The sequence below is a fragment of the Hirundo rustica genome, chromosome 5, assembly GCF_015227805.2.
Source record: "Hirundo rustica isolate bHirRus1 chromosome 5, bHirRus1.pri.v3, whole genome shotgun sequence".
In the NCBI taxonomy this organism is placed as follows: domain Eukaryota; kingdom Metazoa; phylum Chordata; class Aves; order Passeriformes; family Hirundinidae; genus Hirundo; species Hirundo rustica.
In genome coordinates this window covers 27,979,226-27,998,514 of record NC_053454.1, presented here as the reverse complement: position 1 = coordinate 27,998,514, position 19,289 = coordinate 27,979,226, and the positions used below count along the sequence as shown (strand labels likewise).

General features: G+C 41.2%; 1 protein-coding gene across 3 annotated transcripts in view; it reads left to right on the top strand.

Moving 5' to 3' along the window:
* DLC1 (DLC1 Rho GTPase activating protein) overlaps positions 1-18,329 on the top strand; it is a 216,431-nt gene extending 198,102 nt beyond the window's left edge. For all 3 annotated transcript variants that reach the window (XM_040063971.2, XM_040063972.2, XM_040063973.1), the window contains 11 exons: positions 3,045-3,108; positions 5,885-7,305; positions 8,398-8,574; positions 10,497-10,656; positions 10,899-11,097; positions 13,027-13,240; positions 13,646-13,760; positions 14,668-14,889; positions 15,327-15,544; positions 15,682-15,855; positions 16,382-18,329. In XM_040063971.2, coding sequence (XP_039919905.1) covers positions 3,045-3,108; positions 5,885-7,305; positions 8,398-8,574; positions 10,497-10,656; positions 10,899-11,097; positions 13,027-13,240; positions 13,646-13,760; positions 14,668-14,889; positions 15,327-15,544; positions 15,682-15,855; positions 16,382-16,502 — 3,085 coding nt within the window. In that variant the 3' untranslated portion in view covers positions 16,503-18,329. The remainder of the gene's footprint in view (positions 1-3,044; positions 3,109-5,884; positions 7,306-8,397; positions 8,575-10,496; positions 10,657-10,898; positions 11,098-13,026; positions 13,241-13,645; positions 13,761-14,667; positions 14,890-15,326; positions 15,545-15,681; positions 15,856-16,381) is intronic.
* Positions 18,330-19,289: the final 960 nt, after the last annotated feature.

The following is a 19,289-nucleotide window of genomic DNA, read 5'->3' as shown; positions in this document are numbered from 1 at the left end:
GGAGACAGCCAGGCGGTGCAAGTGGCTGTAACTGCTGTCGGCAGCAATCCTGCCCCGTCCCTCCGTCTCCCACCTTGTCTTCAGGAAGGTGTCACTGGGACAGGTCTGGGCAGAATAAGACGGACCTAAAGAATGAGGCAGGTCTGCTGACTGTCAGTAAGGAAATGATAAGTGAACTTATCCCTGGGAGTGGAGTTAACAAAGTAGAAGGTCCATACCCAGAGGAGAAGATTGTGGTTTATTAACTTGCATCGATTTGATGAGAAGATTTGTAGAAAATTAATAGGTGCTTATAGGCTTATATTGCGAAGCATATGCGAAGGTTAATGACAGTTGTATAGGTAAATCTCATCCTCACAAACCAAACTGTAAGCTTAGATTTTAAGACACACTAATGTGTTTGGAAGGCAATTTTGCATGTTGTACTGCATTTTCAGTGGTGTGTAGTTCAAGGACCTTGGCACTCCTGAATTTGAGCAGAAGTTGAAGCAGGATGTGTGGTATATGTAATGGAAGTTGTAGACCTGATGCAATTGCTGCAGAGCATTTAGATATAAAAGGAAAACTGGTCTTGAGATGCATTCATGTCAAATATGTAACAGAGACTTTATTTGCGCTATTGAATTTAACCTCTCATTGGGGGTTACTTTATCTTGCCTTTGTACTAATTTTCGCGAGGTGTGTGCCAGGAGACTTTTTAAAAAATACCCTCTGTGAAAATAAAGGTCTTTTCTCTACCCTTCTGCGCCTATTTCAGGGGTTTTAGTTGAGCAGGAGAGAAGTCTGGGGACGTAATCTTTGTGAAATCAGAGATTGTCTTTATTAGTGGTCAGACAGGCTGGAGCTAGATAAAGCCTGATCCAGGGATTCAGTGGTAACTTCTCTCTGCATAAGTCAAAGGTTACAACACTGTGAAATTTGTAAATTATTACACAATATATAACTGCTTTAATATTTCCTGGTCTTGAGGTCCAGGACTTTGAGAGGAGAATGTGTTTATAGCAGAGAGGGAGGCAGCTTTCTGATGCTTGTGTGGCCTCTTGAAAAAAAAAAACCAAACAGTTTTGTGTGTTAGCATGTAGATGGGACATTCACCCTTCACCCGCACCATAAATACAATTCCTCTGAATTCACTGGACTTGTGCATGTACCCACCAGCTGCAGCCAGCAGGACTGAACTGTTTGCCTTGTAAATTCAGAACAAAGATGAAATCTGGATTAAAAAGAGGGATCTGGGTAATTTTTCTAACCTGCCACTGCCCTGCTACTTCACCCATGGCAATTCTTCCTGTTTCCCTTCTTCTCTGCTGTGTTGTGGCTGGGTCTAATTATAGATCAAACTGCCTTTTCTTTTTTACTTCATGACTTGCAACAAAAGCATCAGTAGCAGCTTTCCCATTTTCTTTGATGGCTTCAGGATCAAGCCTTGTGTAAATACCATCTGCAGTCAATCCTGTGCAGAAAAGGCAAGGGAAAATAGAAGAAACCAGTAATTCTCCTTCTGCACACATTTTCTGCATTCAAGTACAAGTTTCATGAATCTGAGAAAATTCATTTGAAGCAATAGGACATGTCAGCATTTCTTTTCCTTTTTAGTTTTTCAAAACTGCAGATACAGGCTCTTCTTTGCACTTCGCTCAAATGAATTTTTGTGTGAAAATTACATAACTTCCTTTGGAATGAATTAGGCTTGTTAAAGCTCAGCTTTGCTTCTGTTGAATTTGGGCTGCGGTCCAGTTGACAGAAAGGGGCAGCCTACTCCCTACACACACAACTCTTCACGCAGCTCAGGGTACTGACCCCAGGGGACATTCAACGCCAAGAAATATTGAAAGATTGGTTTTCAACTCAGTTGGTCTCCTCATCCACCCACAGTACAGTCTCATGAGCAGAAGTAATGACACAGGACTAAACTATCATTCCCATGAAGCTGCTGCTTCAGTTTTTCTGCCTTATGCATCATGCCCAGCCTGTTTCTTCCTTTTGCCGTGCCATAGCACCAGCAGTTCTCTAACCACACTTTACCAGTACAGGTTTTAGTTGAACCACGTCCTTGGAGCAGTACCTGGGAAGGCCAGGATATGGAGACGGGCAGGAGACCATGGCAGCCTGCACTTACCTGAGCCTAACCTGCCTTGGAGCTGTGTCATGAATAGCACCAACTTTTGCTCTGTTTTAAATTGCTTGTGCTCAGCCCTGCACACTGAGTGACTGCAGAAGAGAGAAGAAGAAAGATAATTTTTTGGTTGTTTTAGGGTTACCTACCAGATGACCAGATCAGCTTACTGAGGAATAGAGGAGTGCTCATATGGGTTCATACCGTACTTCAAGATATGTATCCGGACTGCTGTCACATTTCGCAAAGAGGCTGGTTAGCTATTGCTGCTGCAGCAATTTATTTTTGTTTAAATTTTAGTCCTTCAGAAAAATATTTTTATATATGGAACAAGCTTTCAGTTTAGGAAGCAGAAATTGGGTCCGTGTTCTGGTTGTGGTTTTTTTTTTTAAACTGACAAGTGGTCTTGTCACAGGACTGTATCAAAAATAATCATTGTTCAAAAACAAAATAGGCATCTAATAAGTAAGTTTTCCTCTGGGAAGTTTCAGCTTACAAAGAACAATTTTAAAGCAGTATGCTTTTTTTTAATATAGTCACATGTTTACAGTGTCAAATTGGAAGACTTCTCTGTTATTTTTAGTCTGTCCAGGTGGAGTGTTTCAGGATTCAGATGTCTGCTATTTAGAACAAATGTAATTATTGCCATTTGTAGGATGTGATGTACTTCTCAATTTAGTCCAAGTTTCCATTATTTTGATTCAGGTAATTGTGACAGGTTGTCCTCTATTGCTCCCTCTGAAGTTAGAGTACAGCCAAATGTAATGGGTTAATAGTTAAGTAAATTAGGGCTCTAATTGAAACTCTGCTTGTGGCTATTTGCATGCAGAGTAGTTTGGGGACAGCCTTCACAAAAGCTTTGAACTGAAATAGCCTATGTCAAAACACTGGAGTATTCTCTTAATATGGTTTCCTTTGCTCTTTGCAGGCGCTTAAATACTTTAAACAAATGTGCAGTGATGAAGCTAGAAATTAGTCCCCACAGGAAAAGGGTAAGTTCTTCTAATTTTTCTGTTACAACATTATGTGGTAATGAAACTGAAAAAAACCCCCATCTAGCAGATTGTTTAGCTTCAGTTTAGGATTACACCTGAGTAGAACCTGGCAAGGACACAGTAAAAAAATAAAAAATCTGCTTACATTTATTTCTGTGTTCTCACTGAGTGAAAACTGCAAGGCTTGGCAGTGGGTAAAGGTTGACTAGCAAACTTTTCCCTGGGATACTGCTTCCAGTGTGAAAGGCACTGGACTTCTCTGCCAGTGAGGTTGTTGGTGTTGTAGCCTATTGCCTGCACTCAGGCAGGATTTTATAGAGGCTTGATGGCCACAGTGAGCTGTCCTTAATGTTAGACCACTATCTTTGACATCATCTTCAGTTTTGGTTTCTGGCATCAGGTTAAAGTTTTATTATTTATTTTATTTATTTTGTTGTGATGTAGACAGGATCAGTTAGACTGTGCTTGGCTTGCAAAGGAAAGGATTAGGCACATTGCTTCCTTTCCAGTATATTTTCAGAATAGAACAGCTATCTTTTCAGAAAGTTTACATGTTTCCAGGGAGCTCAGCAGGAATTAAAAGTATTTCCTGAATCTTCAGGATTCCTGTGGAGCGGAGTGAGAAATAAGAAAGCATCTACTGTAATTTCAGTAAAGTAGTACTGACTTGCTAATAAGGTACCACTCAATAGCTGTCTTAAAACTATGTGTGTGTCCTAGGAGGGATCAGTAATTGATACCATCCCCTGGGATATGACAACTGCAGATAAAGATGACTGAGTTAAGGCAATACAATGCTGCCCTACCCCTAACAAGAATGCATACAAATGCTCTGAGGTTGTTTACCAGGAATTAATCCCCTCTTTCCCTATCTGATTGAGGTATGTTGAAAAGAGCATCCAAGCTCCAGGAGATAACATTCTGAGGCAGCATATGTAGGAACTCCTTAAAAGTAGGGGTAGACAGCTGGATTGCCATGTATGCCCACCAGAAGATTTCTCATGCTTTTTCCTGAACCTTGTTAACAGTGAAATGTCAGTGTTGATATTAGAGGTCAGAACAGACCGGACTTCAGGTCCGAACCTCAGATTTTACCAGAGTCTGGATGGTACCTTTAGTTTCAGTCCTTCTTGGATTTCATTTAGCACCCATGTTCTGGCAGATGGAGCCTATTCCCTTTCATTTTTGATATCAGTAAAATCAATACTTAGCTTTTAAAGCTTTTTAACACTAGGGAAAAATTCTCTTGACAGAAACATGTTTCTTTATATTTCCACTGACTTCTTTGCAAATTAAAATCACTTTACTGCTCCTTTTTTTTCTTCCAGTCAATCTCATTTACCCCCAAACCACCCTTATTATCCACTGGCAGTTTCAGATTACTTTTTTCATGCTGAAAACTTTAATAAGCAAGCCAGAATTCTTGGGTTTATATCAGTCATGGACAAAAGTAGCTTGCAGTAGTTGGGAGACAAAGAGAATGATACTTGCTCTGTGTCTCATGTGCATTTGGTCATAAGAAATAAATACAGTATTTCACTTATTTTCCTGAGCTGATGAAGTGTCCTATAAAAAGAAAAAAGGAAAACTAGGAGATGATCAAGATCTGAAGTATGCATACATAAACTACTTGAAATATGAATAATTTACTTGTTTTTCAAAGAATAAATGTTTGTATTCTTAGCACACAAATAGTTACAGTTTGGGGCATGCATATGTCTTTGGTTTTAAATTAAAGCAAATGAAACAAATGAAGTGAAATTCATGGAGCTGGGTGGCAATTAGTGTTTCTTACTCTAAACACCAAAGATGATTTTGTGGTTTCATGGTGTCATATTAAAATATCTTCATTGGTTTTATTCCTCCATATATTATAATGTGAAATTTTCCATGGATTTAGAAGACCAAATATGTTGGGATCATTCCCTTTCAGTATTTAGATGAAAAGATTGTAGGCGTAATTGATGTATGTGTAATTGTACTCTAAGCATTACTCATACATCAAACATGTTATTTACAATTTACTCTACGTGCTACACTGTCAGTGAGCTCTTGCTGCTCGCTATCTACAAGTGTTAAAGTCTGCCTGAAGCTAGACTGAAGTAGCGAATTCACAGAACATTCTTAAAATGTTAGCTGCTAGCCTGTGGGAGTAAGAGTGGACCAGGTAAGAGCCTGGAGCCATCACACTCTAGCAGTGCAAGAGCTTCTTTTGCTGTCTCATTAGTCACAGTGTTCAGGGTTCCCAAATGGGTAAGAAATTAAGCCACTAAAACTCAGAATGTATGAGAAACATCTCGTAATTGCAAAGGGGAGTATAAACATATAGCCACTATCAACAAAGTGTAGCTTTGGATGGAGTCCAGAGGGACCCCAACCCCTGACTGACTCCAGTTTAAAATGTTATGCATGCCAGGAATTTCCATTGATGTGAGGGCTATCCACTGTGACCAATTAATTAAAAGTCTATGGATACTAGGGTTTTTAAAATAGAGCAATTCAAAGCAGATTGTATTGTTTGTTTCTTTTTATGAACGGTATATCTTTTGTATTTAAAAACAGTTAAAATATATTGCCTGTACCATGTTATCTTTGCATGTGACAGGCTTTATGGCCTAATCTTCCTCTCCCTGAAGTAAAGGACTGTTTTCACTTTAAATTCAGTGAGAACAAGGTTTTCCTTAAAGCAGTTTAGTGGACATTGTATTTAAATGGAACCGCCTTTGCTATTTGAGCTGCTTGCAGGCAATACTTTAAGGGTTCTTCTTTGCAGAGTGAAGATTCAGATGAAGATGAACCTTGTGCAATAAGTGGCAAATGGACTTTTCAGAGGGACAGCAAGAGGTGGTCTCGGCTTGAAGAGTTTGATGTCTTCCCTCCAAAACCGGACTTGAACATCCCGTCCCCAGAAGCTCCTCACCTGACGAACGCAGCAAGCCGGGAGAGTGTGCTCACAGACCTCAGCGAACGCCAGGAGGTGGCTTCTATTCTGAGCATCAGCAGCACCAGCAGCCACCAACCAACGCTGCAGAGTGAGGCATCTACCACCAGGACAAACTCGGTAGTGAGTGTTTGCTCATCGAGCAATTTTGTAGCCAACGATGACTCATTCAGCAGCCTGCCCTCGCCCAGGGAGCTGAATAGCTTCAGCTTCAACACAAAAGCCAATGAGAAGAACGCCAAGTCCAAAACAAAGAGCCTGCTCAAGAGAATGGAGAGTCTTAAAATCAAGAGTTCTCACCATGGCAAGAGCAAAGCTCCTTCAAAGCTTGGCCTCATTATTAGCGGGCCAATCCTGCAGGAGGGCATGGATGAAGATAAACTGAAACAACTTAACTGTGTGGAGATTTCCACCCTCAACGGCAATCACATCAACTTCCCTATGGTACGAAAGAGGAGCGTCTCCAATTCCACCCAGACCAGCAGCAGCAGTAGTCAGTCTGAGACAAGCAGTGCTGTCAGCACGCCCAGTCCTGTCACACGAACACGCAGCCTCAGTGCCTACAATAAAAGGGTGGGCATGTATCTGGAAGGCTTTGACCCCTTCAATCAGTCAACGTTCAGCGATGTGATGGAGCAGAACTTCAAGAACCGGGGCAGTTTTGCAGAAGACACAGTGTTTTTTATCCCCGAGGATCATAAGCCCGGCACTTTTCCCAAAGCACTCTCCAATGGCAACTTCTCCCCTACAGAAAGCAACACCTCCGTGAACTGGAGGACAGGGAGTTTCCATGGACACGGCCACCTCACCCTCCAGAGGGAGAACAGTGGTGACAGCTCCAAAGGCATGGGAAAAAGGCGCAACTCCTCCAGTTCAATGAGCAGCCGCCTGAGTATTTATGACAATGTGCCAGGTTCAATCCTGTATTCCAGTACAAGTGACCTGGCTGACCTAGAAAATGAAGACATATTCCCAGAACTAGACGACATCCTATACCATGTCAAAGGGATGCAGAGAATAGTGAACCAGTGGTCAGAGAAGTTCTCAGATGAAGGGGACTCTGACTCAGCACTCGACTCCATCTCCCCATGTCCTTCCTCTCCAAAGCAGATTCACCTTGATGTAGATAATGATCGAAGAACACCAAGTGACCTTGACAGTACAGGGAATTCGCTGAATGAAACGGAAGAGCCCACGGGGATTCAGGACAGGAGAGACTCTGGGGTTGGTGCATCGCTGACACGTTCCAGCAGGTGAGATCATGAGCATTAGGACTTGGGGTGGCCTGGGGATGTCCCCTCCAGCCCAAGCAGCTCTGTAGTAGCTGCACCACACTTAGTTAAGGTGCAGTAGAAGCTGTGGCCATTTAAGCACACATGTGCTGTTCCGTTGCTTCCCAAAACCATTATGGGCAAGAGAAGTATTTGGGCAAGACTTTGTGGTTCCTACAATACATAGCTGTATGTTTGTATGTTCAGCCTGAGTTGTCACTGAAAAAGCAAAGTTAATGCAGTTTTGGGGAACAATAATTCTTCAAACTGATATTGGTGCATGGGAGGCAAGGGCCATCAAGTAGGATTAATCACTTTTTAAGGTGGCTAGGAGAAACAAGAATAAGTACGTTCTGGTTTATGTCAGTGTGTAGTAAAAGCTTTGACTTTTAGACTGTTTCAAAAATTCGTATTTTTCAGTAGCAGGCTGTTTCTAATAGCATGCTAGGGTACTAAATCTGTGGGGAAAATGAGGCTTGATGACTTTGTCTTGATCACTGTAGCACAGTGGGAGACTGGGGGAGTTAACACTGGCCTCCAGATTCTGCTGGGAGTTTTACCATGACTGTATTTTGTATTGTGAGTAGAGCAAGGATTTTAATTCTTTCTAGCTCTTTCCAGTTTTCCTTTAAAAATGGTGCAAATCATTTAGTCATCTACAGCTGCTTGTGTAAACTTAATGGGACTTTTAGAAGCGCAGAGTTCCTATTTGATATGTCTTATAAATTCATGCCATTTATCCTTAATGGAGATTTTTGATTCCCACTGCCATAATACTGAAAGGACTTTGGGAGAGGGGCATTGGAGCCCTTGGAGGATATCTGAAAGGGCAAGGTTGCGTAGCTAGCACTGAGCTGTGTGTCAGCTCAGAGTGCACATTCCAACATGAAGCACCTGCCCATGCTGCATCACACCAGGTGAGGCAGAAACGCTGCTGGCTGATGCCTGTGAAAGCTCAGAAGAATGCAGCTGCCAAGGGCAGGGATCTCAGCAGTACATTTGCAGTAATTCCTGCACGTGTCTTGCAGAGACATTTCAGTAATCTGCCCTCTCTGTCTCCCATCTTCTCCACAGGCACAAGCTAAGGTGGCACAGCTTCCAGAGTTCCCACCGGCCCAGCCTCAGCTCGGCATCACTGCAGATCAACTGCCAGTCTGTGGCACAGATGAACCTGCTGCAAAAGTACTCTCTCCTGAAGCTGACTGCTCTCCTGGAGAAGTACACACCTTCCAACAAGCATGGTTTCAGCTGGTAAGGACACAGCACTGTGTATAGAGAGCCCAGCTATGTGAGCATGACAGTTGTGCTTGTCCCAGGCAATGTTTGGAAAGATGCAATGCATCCATCCAATCCCTCTTCTCCATATTTGCACTTCTTCCTCCAGCTTGTGCTGACAGTGATTTGTGGTTTCCTAAGACAGGGCTAAAATCACTAACCCTTTATGTAAGTGTAATCCTATTAGGCTTCAGAGGTGTGTTTATGGGGATATATGAGGGAACTAAAGCAATGAAATACAGACCAGATTTCTGAAGAGAAAGATGCTCAGTATCTATAGCAAAAGAAGGACCACTTGTTTATTGAGGCAATTAACAAGCAGTGGCACAAATTGCAGCCAGTCTTAATAGGCTTGTTTTTCTTCAGTTATTCTTAAATATTTGCATTATTTCCTTTACATAATTACGTAATTAAATAATGTAATTTTCTCTTCGTTCTAGTATCTCACTTGCCAAAATTTTATTTTCCCTTTTTAAGGCACTATAAATCAGTTAGCTTGCAAAGGAGATGGAGAGAAGAAGAAAGGTTGGGAGAACCATGGAATTTTTTGTAGGCAGCAGTTTCTGCTGTGACCAGGTGTTTGTAAACCAGTTGAATATTTTTTTGTTAGAAGAATGAAATAGAAAGTTATTTTATTATTGTATCTGCAGTACAGCCTGTGTAACCTTCAGGATGCAAAGGACGCAAATAAAATTTTTCTTGTCCCTACCACAGGCCAGCCTCCTCCCTTCCCCAGGAATCATAGAGAGTATTTAGCTTCGGCATCAAAGTACCTCCTGTTCAAAGGCTGTTATTATGTCAGTCTTTCTAAATACAGAAGTTGTTTGTTCTGAAAGACAGAAATAAGTATTGACCAGTTATCCCTGCATGCTTCAGATTCTCAGTGGAGATCGCAATGTGTTTTTTCACATTCCATTGGCATGTTTTTTCACAAAGCAAGTCTTATTCATACATGTATCAATAACTCCCTAAACTTAACTATATGGCAGTACAAATTGGTTCTGTTTTACTGTGTAACTGATTAGTCAGCTGTAAATCCAATGCACTGTTTGTATAGCTGTACCGTATGTCAAAATGTTAAATGTCTCTCTGTTTTCAGTGCTACTGTGTCCTTTTAGTTGTTACACTGGACATTAGCTTTCCTCCCTGTTTAGGAAAATGACTTCAATATTTTCACATTTTAGTGCCTTTTTTTTTCCCTTTATAAAACCAATACTCTGGGGGACACAGGGGTAAATCATTCCTTTGTGTTTAGTAACTTTTTCCTTGGAGTCATAAGCAGATGGAAAGGCCTCTCAATGAAACTGGAGTGGGAGGTGGGGGTAACAAAAGTCACTGGCCGACAAGGAGGGGGGTCCCTCAAAAGGGTTGTTTATAGAGCTGAAGTTTTTAGCTGACAAACTCAAATGTATTACATCAGTTTCCTGCTGTTCTGCACACTGGTGGGTGGTGGACCCAGTTTGAGGGCTTTGCAGAACAAGTAGTTGACATACAAAAGCTCATTGTTCAAATGCCCATCTTTCCTGAAACCTAAAGAAGCAGTGTTATAAGGGGTCACTGACCGCAAGATTTATTTTGACTCTTTTGCAATTCAATCTGGCCCCTGCAGTTTTACCCTGTAGCTTTCATCCTCCTAATATTGATGGAGTAGCACCACATTAATACTTCGAGGTAGCATACTGCCCCAAATGTCAAGCCTTTCTCTTAGAGAACCTCTTGTTTTCTTTCCTCTCACCCTTTCCAGTCCTGAGTGGATTAACTAACTTATACTGTCACTATTATTCATGCTACTAAAAGTGTTTCACTTACTTTCATTTACTTTCCAAGTTACTGGAAATACAGAAGATAAAAAATCAGCAGAGGTTTAATCTAATGTGTCATTCCCTTTGCTTAAATAGGGCAGTACCAAAATTTATGAAAAGAATAAAGGTGCCAGATTATAAAGACCGAAATGTCTTTGGAGTACCACTGCAAGTGAATGTGCAGCGCACGGGGCAGCCTCTCCCCCAGAGCATTCAGCAAGCCATGCGGTACCTCCGCAACCACTGTCTGGATCAGGTGTGTTTTGTTATTCTCTTACTCCACATGCATGCACCACCCAAAGCCCAGCTTTCCACTGGCTTTTACTGTTCCTGGGTCTGACCGAAAAAAGTAGACTCAAACCAGGAAAAAATAGGTAATTAGCACGTGGAAAGCTTTCCACAAAAGTAGAGCCCGTGCTTAAGATGCTAAAGAGAATGCTTACATTTCAGATTTTCTAGACTCAATATAAATGTATTTATTTTTATACGTATGTTTAGGTTGGACTGTTTAGGAAATCTGGAGTCAAATCAAGAATTCAGGCTTTGCGTCAAATGAATGAGAATTCCACAGACAGTGTCAACTACGAAGGCCAGTCTGCCTATGATGTAGCAGACATGTTAAAGCAATTCTTCCGTGATCTCCCTGAGCCTCTCATGACGAACAAACTCTCCGAGACCTTCTTACAGATATACCAGTGTAAGTACTGAGATTCTGCAGCCCGTAACAAATGGTCATTTGTGTAGCAAGGGTGGAATTTTGTAACACTGCTGTTCTGGGCGCTACACGTGTTTCTTATGTTGGTCTTTGCCTTTTTCCAGTGACTGCTACAGTTCAGGCTGCCTCTGGGGAATGGATTTTTTTTTGTATTGTAGTTTTATAACAATTTATAGTAAAGGTTCTTTTAATTTCACCTTTCTCTCTAGTTCAGGAACAAATATAAATCCTTCATAACTTGTCTCTAAATTTTCTTCTCTTCTTTGGGCATACTTGTTATTATGGAAATAAGCCACATCTAATGTGGCTAAGTAGACAAGCAGAACAATCACTATATGAACAGAATTTGGGGCTTTTGAGAGGATTGGCAAGGCTACCAAAAATTTTATTTTCTTATAATTCATTTTCTGCTATCCTTTGCCTCAGCTATTTAAATGCAACTTCTAAGTGGCAAGCTTTTCTGTTACTGACTTGTAGCTACTTTACGGATAAGTACCATAAAGTGTTCAGAGTAAACCATGTTTAAAAAATGGAGTTTATCAATGCTTGTGAAAAGAAATAATTACAAAAAAGTTACAGGAATTTCTTTCAGAGTGCCATAGGTGGAGATGATGTTTTAAAATACCATACAGATCATTTTTTCAGTGCAAGCATTTTTTTGTGCGTGTGTTTGGATTTCCAAGCCGGTTTATGGAGAAAATTATTCAGACTCTCCACTTCCATGCATACTAAACAGCAGCTCTGTGGGTTTAAAATCAAAAAAAAAAGCTTGACAGGGCATTGCAGGAGTTTCTGTTCCTTTCCTTTTGCAGGCAGTGGGTCTGAGGAATTCCCAGAGGTGGTTGGGAAGTATTATCTCTGTGTAAAGCAAAGAGCCTTAAAACAGCTGTAAATTTTGATTCCCTGCAAAGGGCAAAATTTCCCTTTGCTTTGGTGCTATGCACCAGGCTTCACAATGCAATGCATGTGGCTTAAATGTGCTTTGAGCTGAGTGAGAGGAGAGCATGGAAAACAGTGGATTTTTTCCTTAAAACTGCTTTCTAAACTCACCTGCTAGCCTTACAAAGTTGCTGAAGCCCAAAGCAAATACCAATAAGTATCTGGGTAGCACAGTGTGTATTACGAGACATGCAGTGAGGGTGGTAGGCTGCTAATGATGAAATAAGTGCTCCAGGACTCAGACTCTGATGTTGTCTTCAGAGGTGGCTTATTGGAAATCCCTTTATAAGAAGCAGATCTGGTCTGGGTTGTTTCATTTTTTTTTTTCCTTTCAAGTTTGGAGGAGTAGGCTTTATATAAAGACACATCAAATTTTTCCAATGGCTGTTTGTTGTTGGTAACCAAGGAGCTGTTTAATGGTATGGGGCTTCACAGCGTTGACTTTCTTTTTCCACCGCATGACTTTGAATGATCTGCTCAATAAAGTAACCCTCTCTGTCCAGTAAAGCACTTTCTGGATGTTTTATGACATCACTACTGAAAAGGTTTGCTAGCTAATTTATTTAATTAATTTACCTATTCTAAAATGCATTCGTGTTTTAAATTTCTTTGCAAGCCAAAGAACTTCTAAACTGGCTGGACTATGTTTGCTTGTTCCCTGCCTGAATCCAGGCTTCTGTCCTTTTAGTGCATCTGCGGGAGCATGTAGCTGTTGAAGCTAAATCTAAAATTAACTCTGGCCTAGGCACAGCTTCTTGCTTGCATTTCTTGTGAGGCAGGAAATAGCTGAGGGTAGTTAAACGAGTGGGTTAAAAAAAATTCCTTCATGTTTCCTACAAATGGTATGCATCCTGAAGGAAATCACTTCAAACTTGAGTCAAATATTTGAAGCTGGAGTTTGCTTTGGGATATATTCATGCTGTGTGTGTGGAAAATCAATGGGCTGATGAGAGAATTACTAATATTATGCAGATGTGCCAAAGGATCAGCGTCTCCAGGCTATCAAGGCTGCCATTATGCTTTTACCTGATGAGAACAGGGAGGTCCTCCAGATTCTTCTCTATTTCCTGAGTGATGTCACAGCTGCAGTGAAGGAAAACCAGATGACACCAACAAACCTGGCCGTCTGTTTAGCACCTTCCCTCTTCCACCTGAACACTCTCAAAAGAGAGAATTCTTCCCCAAGGTAGGTTTTTGGGAGCAGGGCTCACTGCTGCTGGTTCCGTAGCCCAGCTGGCAGCCATGTGCAACAGGCATGGTCTGGGATTGATCCTGCCAGCTGTGATCACCTCAGAGAGCACCAGCTGTAGAGCAGTTATGGGATCTTACTTTTTGTTGGAGATTTGTTAAAATATAAACAAGCTCATGAGAAGGAAAAAAAAAATGTGGGTGGGGAGAGGGGTTTCCAAAGAAAGACTTAGAAAGAGTGGCAAGAGAAGTTGGCAACGCCATGCCAGTATTTGGTACCAGGCAGCACTGCTCTAAATCACCAGCAGATTTGGGAATCCTGCTGTTTTCTTCCCAAACATGTCTCTTGCTCTGCAACAAATAACTGGATTTTTGTATGTGTGTGCTCTTTTCCCCTGTGAAGGGTGATGCAAAGGAAACCAAGCCTGGGCAAACCAGATCAAAAGGACCTAAATGAAAATCTGGCTGCAACCCAAGGGCTAGCTCATATGATTGCTGAATGCAAGAAACTCTTTCAGGTAAAACACTTGTTAGCAAAACTCATGGGTGGAATATTGATTAGGATGTCTTAGATCTTCTGTATAGTGAAAAGCTAGTAATGTCTCTTTATTTTAATGAAGTTTAACACATGATAAATAGCTTTTTAAAAACCTTTGCATGCTGATCTCTGTGCATACATGAATTAGAAGTGGTGCCAGCAGAGAAGAGAGTTGTTCTCTTGGCACTGGTGCTCTCAAGTCAGGAGGCAGTTTGTGGGGTTTGGCACATTTTTGTTGCATCCAGGCTGCATTTGGAATACATTTTAAAATTTTTATTGTGCAGCCATGAGGGTCTGTGAACTTCAGCTCTAATTACAAAGCAAGAAGCTATTTCCAGGAATTCCAGGGCTCATTTTATACTTAAATGTCCGAGAGTTAGCAAGACAGGCCACAAAAGCATCCTGGAACGTAACACTGTCATACCATAGGTTGAAGGATCTGCAGGAGCTAAAGCATGCTCCCTCTAGGGTCTGCAATGGAGAACCAGACAAGTCAAGTCCTGGTTTTCCTCACTGTCATCAGATCTTTTCAGAGCCCTCAACTGAAGACGTGCCTGTCTCTTTTCTCGCAGCTGACACTGTTCCCTTCTTCCTTCAGTTTGCAGAATAAACTGAACTGTGGGAATGAATCTAGTTGTGTAGGAAAGGGGGATATTCCACAGAATAAAATGAGACACCCCATAAAAGAGAGACTAATTTGAGTTAAGTCAAAGTCACAAGCTTAATTTTGGCATTTCTTCATATTGAATGCTTAACCTGACACACACATGTCCCATCACTTACAAAACTAAATTACACATGTCCCTGCGGCTCTTGAGCTGCTAGACTAATGCAGTAATCTGGGGATAGTGCTGCAAGAGGCTGATTTCACCCTTGTCACCCCTCAGATACCGGAAGAAATGAGCAGGGGTCGGAACTCGTACACGGAGCAGGACCTGCGTCCCCTCAGCCTGGAGGAGCTCCGGGGCAGCAGCAGCAACACGGAGCCCTCCGACTACCACTGCTACCTCCAGGACTGCGTGGATGACTTGCTCAAGGAGATGAAGGAGAAGTTTAAAGGCTGGGTCAGCTGCTCCACATCAGAGCAAGCAGAGCTGGCATACAAGAAGGTAATGCACCCTGTCGCTCACAGGTCAGCTCTGGGTTTTAGCTCACTTGTGTCATAGGATATTACAGAAGGTTCAGTACACCTCTTTACTTTGCAGATAGATATTAGGAAAAAAATCTTGATCTTTTGATGCAGTTGCACAGCATATAAAAACAGCATGTCTTTCAGCAGTAGTTTGCTAACATACACTGATCTGTGTTCTTCTGTTTATCCAGCCCAGGAATGTTCACTGCTTTGAGTTTACATGCCTTCACTCACACATGCAAAGCCTTAACAAGCTGAGTCACAAGCAGGCAGTAGGAAAGAAATTTCTCATCTCTGATCTTTTACAGCTCAGAACTAGCAGATGGAGAAGGGTTTCAATAAGATTCTTAAAAATTAAGCTTGAAAAAGAAAGTGTAAAAGAGGAAAATTAAGGACTCTGCTCATTTTCCCTAGGTATGTGAAGGTCCCCCCCTCCGATTATGGAAGACTACCATTGAAATCTCAGCTACACCAGAGGATGTTTTAAATCGTTTACTTAAGGAGCAGCATCTTTGGGATGAAGATCTTATAGAGTCAAAAGTAATTGAGCCTTTGGATAGCCAGACAGATATATACCAGTATGTCCAGAACAGCATGGCACCTCACCCAGCCAGGGACTTCGTAGTCTTAAGGTAAAACATTCATATGCAATGATGTTTATATCAGCTATATTGGTAAATATCTATTTGGGCCTAATCTGAATTCTTATTAGATGTTTGAATTACTGTTTGTCAAATAAAAGATTTTTGGTTTTCTTCTTTTTTCTTAGAACATGGAGGACAAACTTCCCCAAAGGAGCCTGTGTGCTTCTAGCAACCTCAGTGGACCATGACCGGGCTCCTGTGGCAGGTGTTAGGGTCAATGTGCTCCTGTCGAGGTACCTGATTGAGCCCTGCGGGTCAGGAAAATCGAAACTTACCTACATGTGCAGAATTGATTTAAGGTAGGAAATGCCATTTTGTCCTTTGGAGGTGGTATTTTTTCTTGTATTGTTTCAGTGTGGTCGGTGGAAAACTTGGATGATTCAACAGATGTTAGCTTGGCCAGCAGTACATCCTTCCCAAAGGCAAGCACACAGGTCTCTGAGATGTCGCAGAAAGCTGGCTTCAGTGCAGCAGGGGTAGTTTGTTGCGTTAGAGGCCTCCAGTATGTGCTCCACAGTCACTATTGGTATACAACCCCACCCTTTCCTCTGACAGTCATAGTGGATGCAAGGACATGTTAATTTAGTACTAAGCTAGTAAAGAGGACCAGGTTGTCACAAAACTTTCCGTAACTTTTCCTTACTGCAGCAAACTTGTTTTTAAGCAAATCTATGTATTAGTAGGGTTGAGCTCTGCAGTAAGCAGTACTAAGGAGATTTCCTAGTCAGGCATTTAACCAACTAGATATAGATCTGTTTGTGACTAAGAAAATATGTACAAAGTCTCTGGTACCTTCCTCATGATTCCTTTTTCCTCCACACGCAGGGGCCACATGCCAGACTGGTACACCAAGTCTTTCGGACACTTGTGTGCATCAGAAGTTGTTAAGATACGAGACTCTTTCAGTCAGCAGAATCCTGAGAGCAAGGAAGTAAAATCCAGGTGACTACTGAAGAGGAACAGCCATGTGCTCCCCACCTCAGCAACACAGACAGTACCCAAAACTGAGACTTGCGCTGTGTTCCACCTGCAAGTCGTGTCATGAAGGGATGACAACGCGACAACTCGACTGTGAGCATTACTATAGGACTGTGGCCATACCATACACTTTAAAGCTGCTTCCTGTCTGTGCAAGGTCTATAACGTAGGCCTCGACTGGAATACTTAGGAGAACTGTGCAAGAAAATAAAAATTAAAAAAAATTACTGTTAGATGGTTTGAATTGCTTCTGAGAAGCAAATTTCTTTAAATGCAAAATATATTATGAAATATGGTGAAGGCTCATCATTCCCATGTGAAATACTTAGCTTTATGTACATACTCATGTCATTTTATTTGTAGTGCATTGAGGGACTGGTGTATCCACTGGAATAGTTGGTACTCTTCAATGTGTTCTCACTGAGATAAGCAGAGAAAGGTTTGCACAGAGATTAAGAGTGTGAATGAGTGTGTTAATGGTTGAAAGGATAGAAGAAGTTGAATTTGAAATGTGTCTGGTACACTGATAGGCAACCAGAATGGATTTTAGTATGCTGGATACAGTTCAACCTAGAATGGGACTCCCCTATGGACCAGGAGTAGCCATCCTTCGAATGTGCTAGTTCTGCCTTTTCCTCAGCTCTAAACTTGTTGAAAACCCTAAGCAGATGCTACAAGAGGCTTGCTTCATCTACTGTCCACTCCTTATCCAGACGATCTTTTAGGAGTGATGAGCACTTCTATAGCAAATTTAAGTACCTACACTTTAGAGCAACGTAGCAGCTTAGAAATAAAATGTCTGCAACGGTGAGGAGAACCAATAACAACAGTTGTTATAAAACAAAAAAATCCATTGTTTTTACTCCTACCTGCATTATCTATAGGTGTTCTAATGAGCTTTTATATATTTTATTGTATTCTAATTGTTCAAGAGGAAAAAAGTCAACACTGGAGTTGTGGTGCCAGGGAGTGGCAGGACTCCTGCAGTAGCAGCTGGGGTGACTTGGCTAGGGAGAGTCACACAAATTCTTTCCCTTACTCATCCCTCTTTGCCTGTTTTCCTAAGAGCTGCATGTTAACATGAACAGAACCTGTATGTGAACAGTTTGGAGGGTTATCATTGGGAGCAGAAAGGAGGGTGCACTTTTGTTTTCGGTTTTGTTGTGTTTCAAACCCTTTGGTATATTTTCCCCTTCTGGAGAATCAACTTATATGAACTGTAGGAAGTCCTGAGGTCCTCTCAGGAGATGTCTTTCTGTAGGTTTTACTGTAAAGGTAAAGGTTCACTTTCAAGGTGCAGTATTAAATGATAAATGTAATTTGTGGCTAGGGTATGAATGAGTGGCAAGATGGAATCTTGACTGAGACTTTTTTACCATTGTCAGTATTATTTTAAGCTTTTTGATGAAGATTTTTTTTTTATATAATGGCAAATAATGTAGTACTTCCAGTAACAATGTTCCTCATGAGTAGGAAAATCTTGTATATTCTTCTACATCAAACACTTTTGAATTTGTAAAATTGTATGTTGTACATACCATTCTATTGTAAACATGTATACTTGCCCACAGTGTACTGTCAAACATAGATTAAGCATGATAAAGATTATTTAAAATATACCTGTATTTATACCTCAGATATTCTTTTTGGGTTTTTGTACCTCAAGTATGTTTTCTATTGTAAATGTGCTTTACATGAGTATGATCTACGCAAGAGAAAGGAAAATGTTTAACTTGCTATAGATGTCTGTACAGAATATACTCAATAAGTGCACTATTAAATGTTTAAAATTGGATTTTCATAATGAGTTTTATTTTATTCTGCATTCTTCCTTCCACTCTCATACCAGGAGGGGAAGGTGTTTTTCTTACTTCTGGTTCTTTACGTACTACAGCCAACAGCAGAGCCACCCCTGCCCTCTCCCAGGCCAATATTTATAGTAATGTTAAAGGCAGGTACCAAAGCCACTTCAAAGTTTTTGGAAGACAGGACATCACAATGGCAGATAGCTGGACAGAAACATTCCCTAGTCAATTGCTTCTTGCTTCTATAATAGGAAGAAACTTCTGGTTTGCTGCGGTCTTGTAGAAAGGTGTGATTGAATTTAACAGGGTGGAAAGCAGCAGTATGCAACGCTGGAAAATAATTCATTGCTTTCCTATTTTCTAAAGGGGGAATGAGGGCATGATGAGTTGTGGAGTCATAGGTTTGCTTCAAAAAATGCAAGTGTAGAAGTAACTGGAGAAAGTTACAGCACATGCAGCAATTAAATGAAGCCAAAGAGGAAGCCAGGAGGATATACAAACAACTGACTAAGGTGAAACACCAAGCCAAAGACAGCTGTTAATTCAAGCAATGTTTCAAAGTTTTTAAAGTCTTAGCCAACAGAAATATAATTTAGGCAGCTGAAGGAGGGTTTTGATTTGTGAGGCTTGTCTGATACAGCAGCTGTGAGAAGGCCTGCTGCCATTCAGTTACCAGCATCATCCTATTCTTTCTCTGCCTGAGCATTCCAAAATGCTAATGCTGTCACTTCCCACTTCATTCCCCAGGGAGCACTGAGGGATGATGCTTCAGAGTCTGGCAAAAGCAAACCTCTTATTGCCATAGTATTAGGTCTCACAGACCAAAGAGTTTTAGAGAACCTTTCTGATAAAGGACTGTTATTTGGCTGTTACAGAACATTTTTTCTTCTCAACTGATACTTAAACAACTGAACATTAAAAACAAACAAACCCACCCAGATTTGCAGATT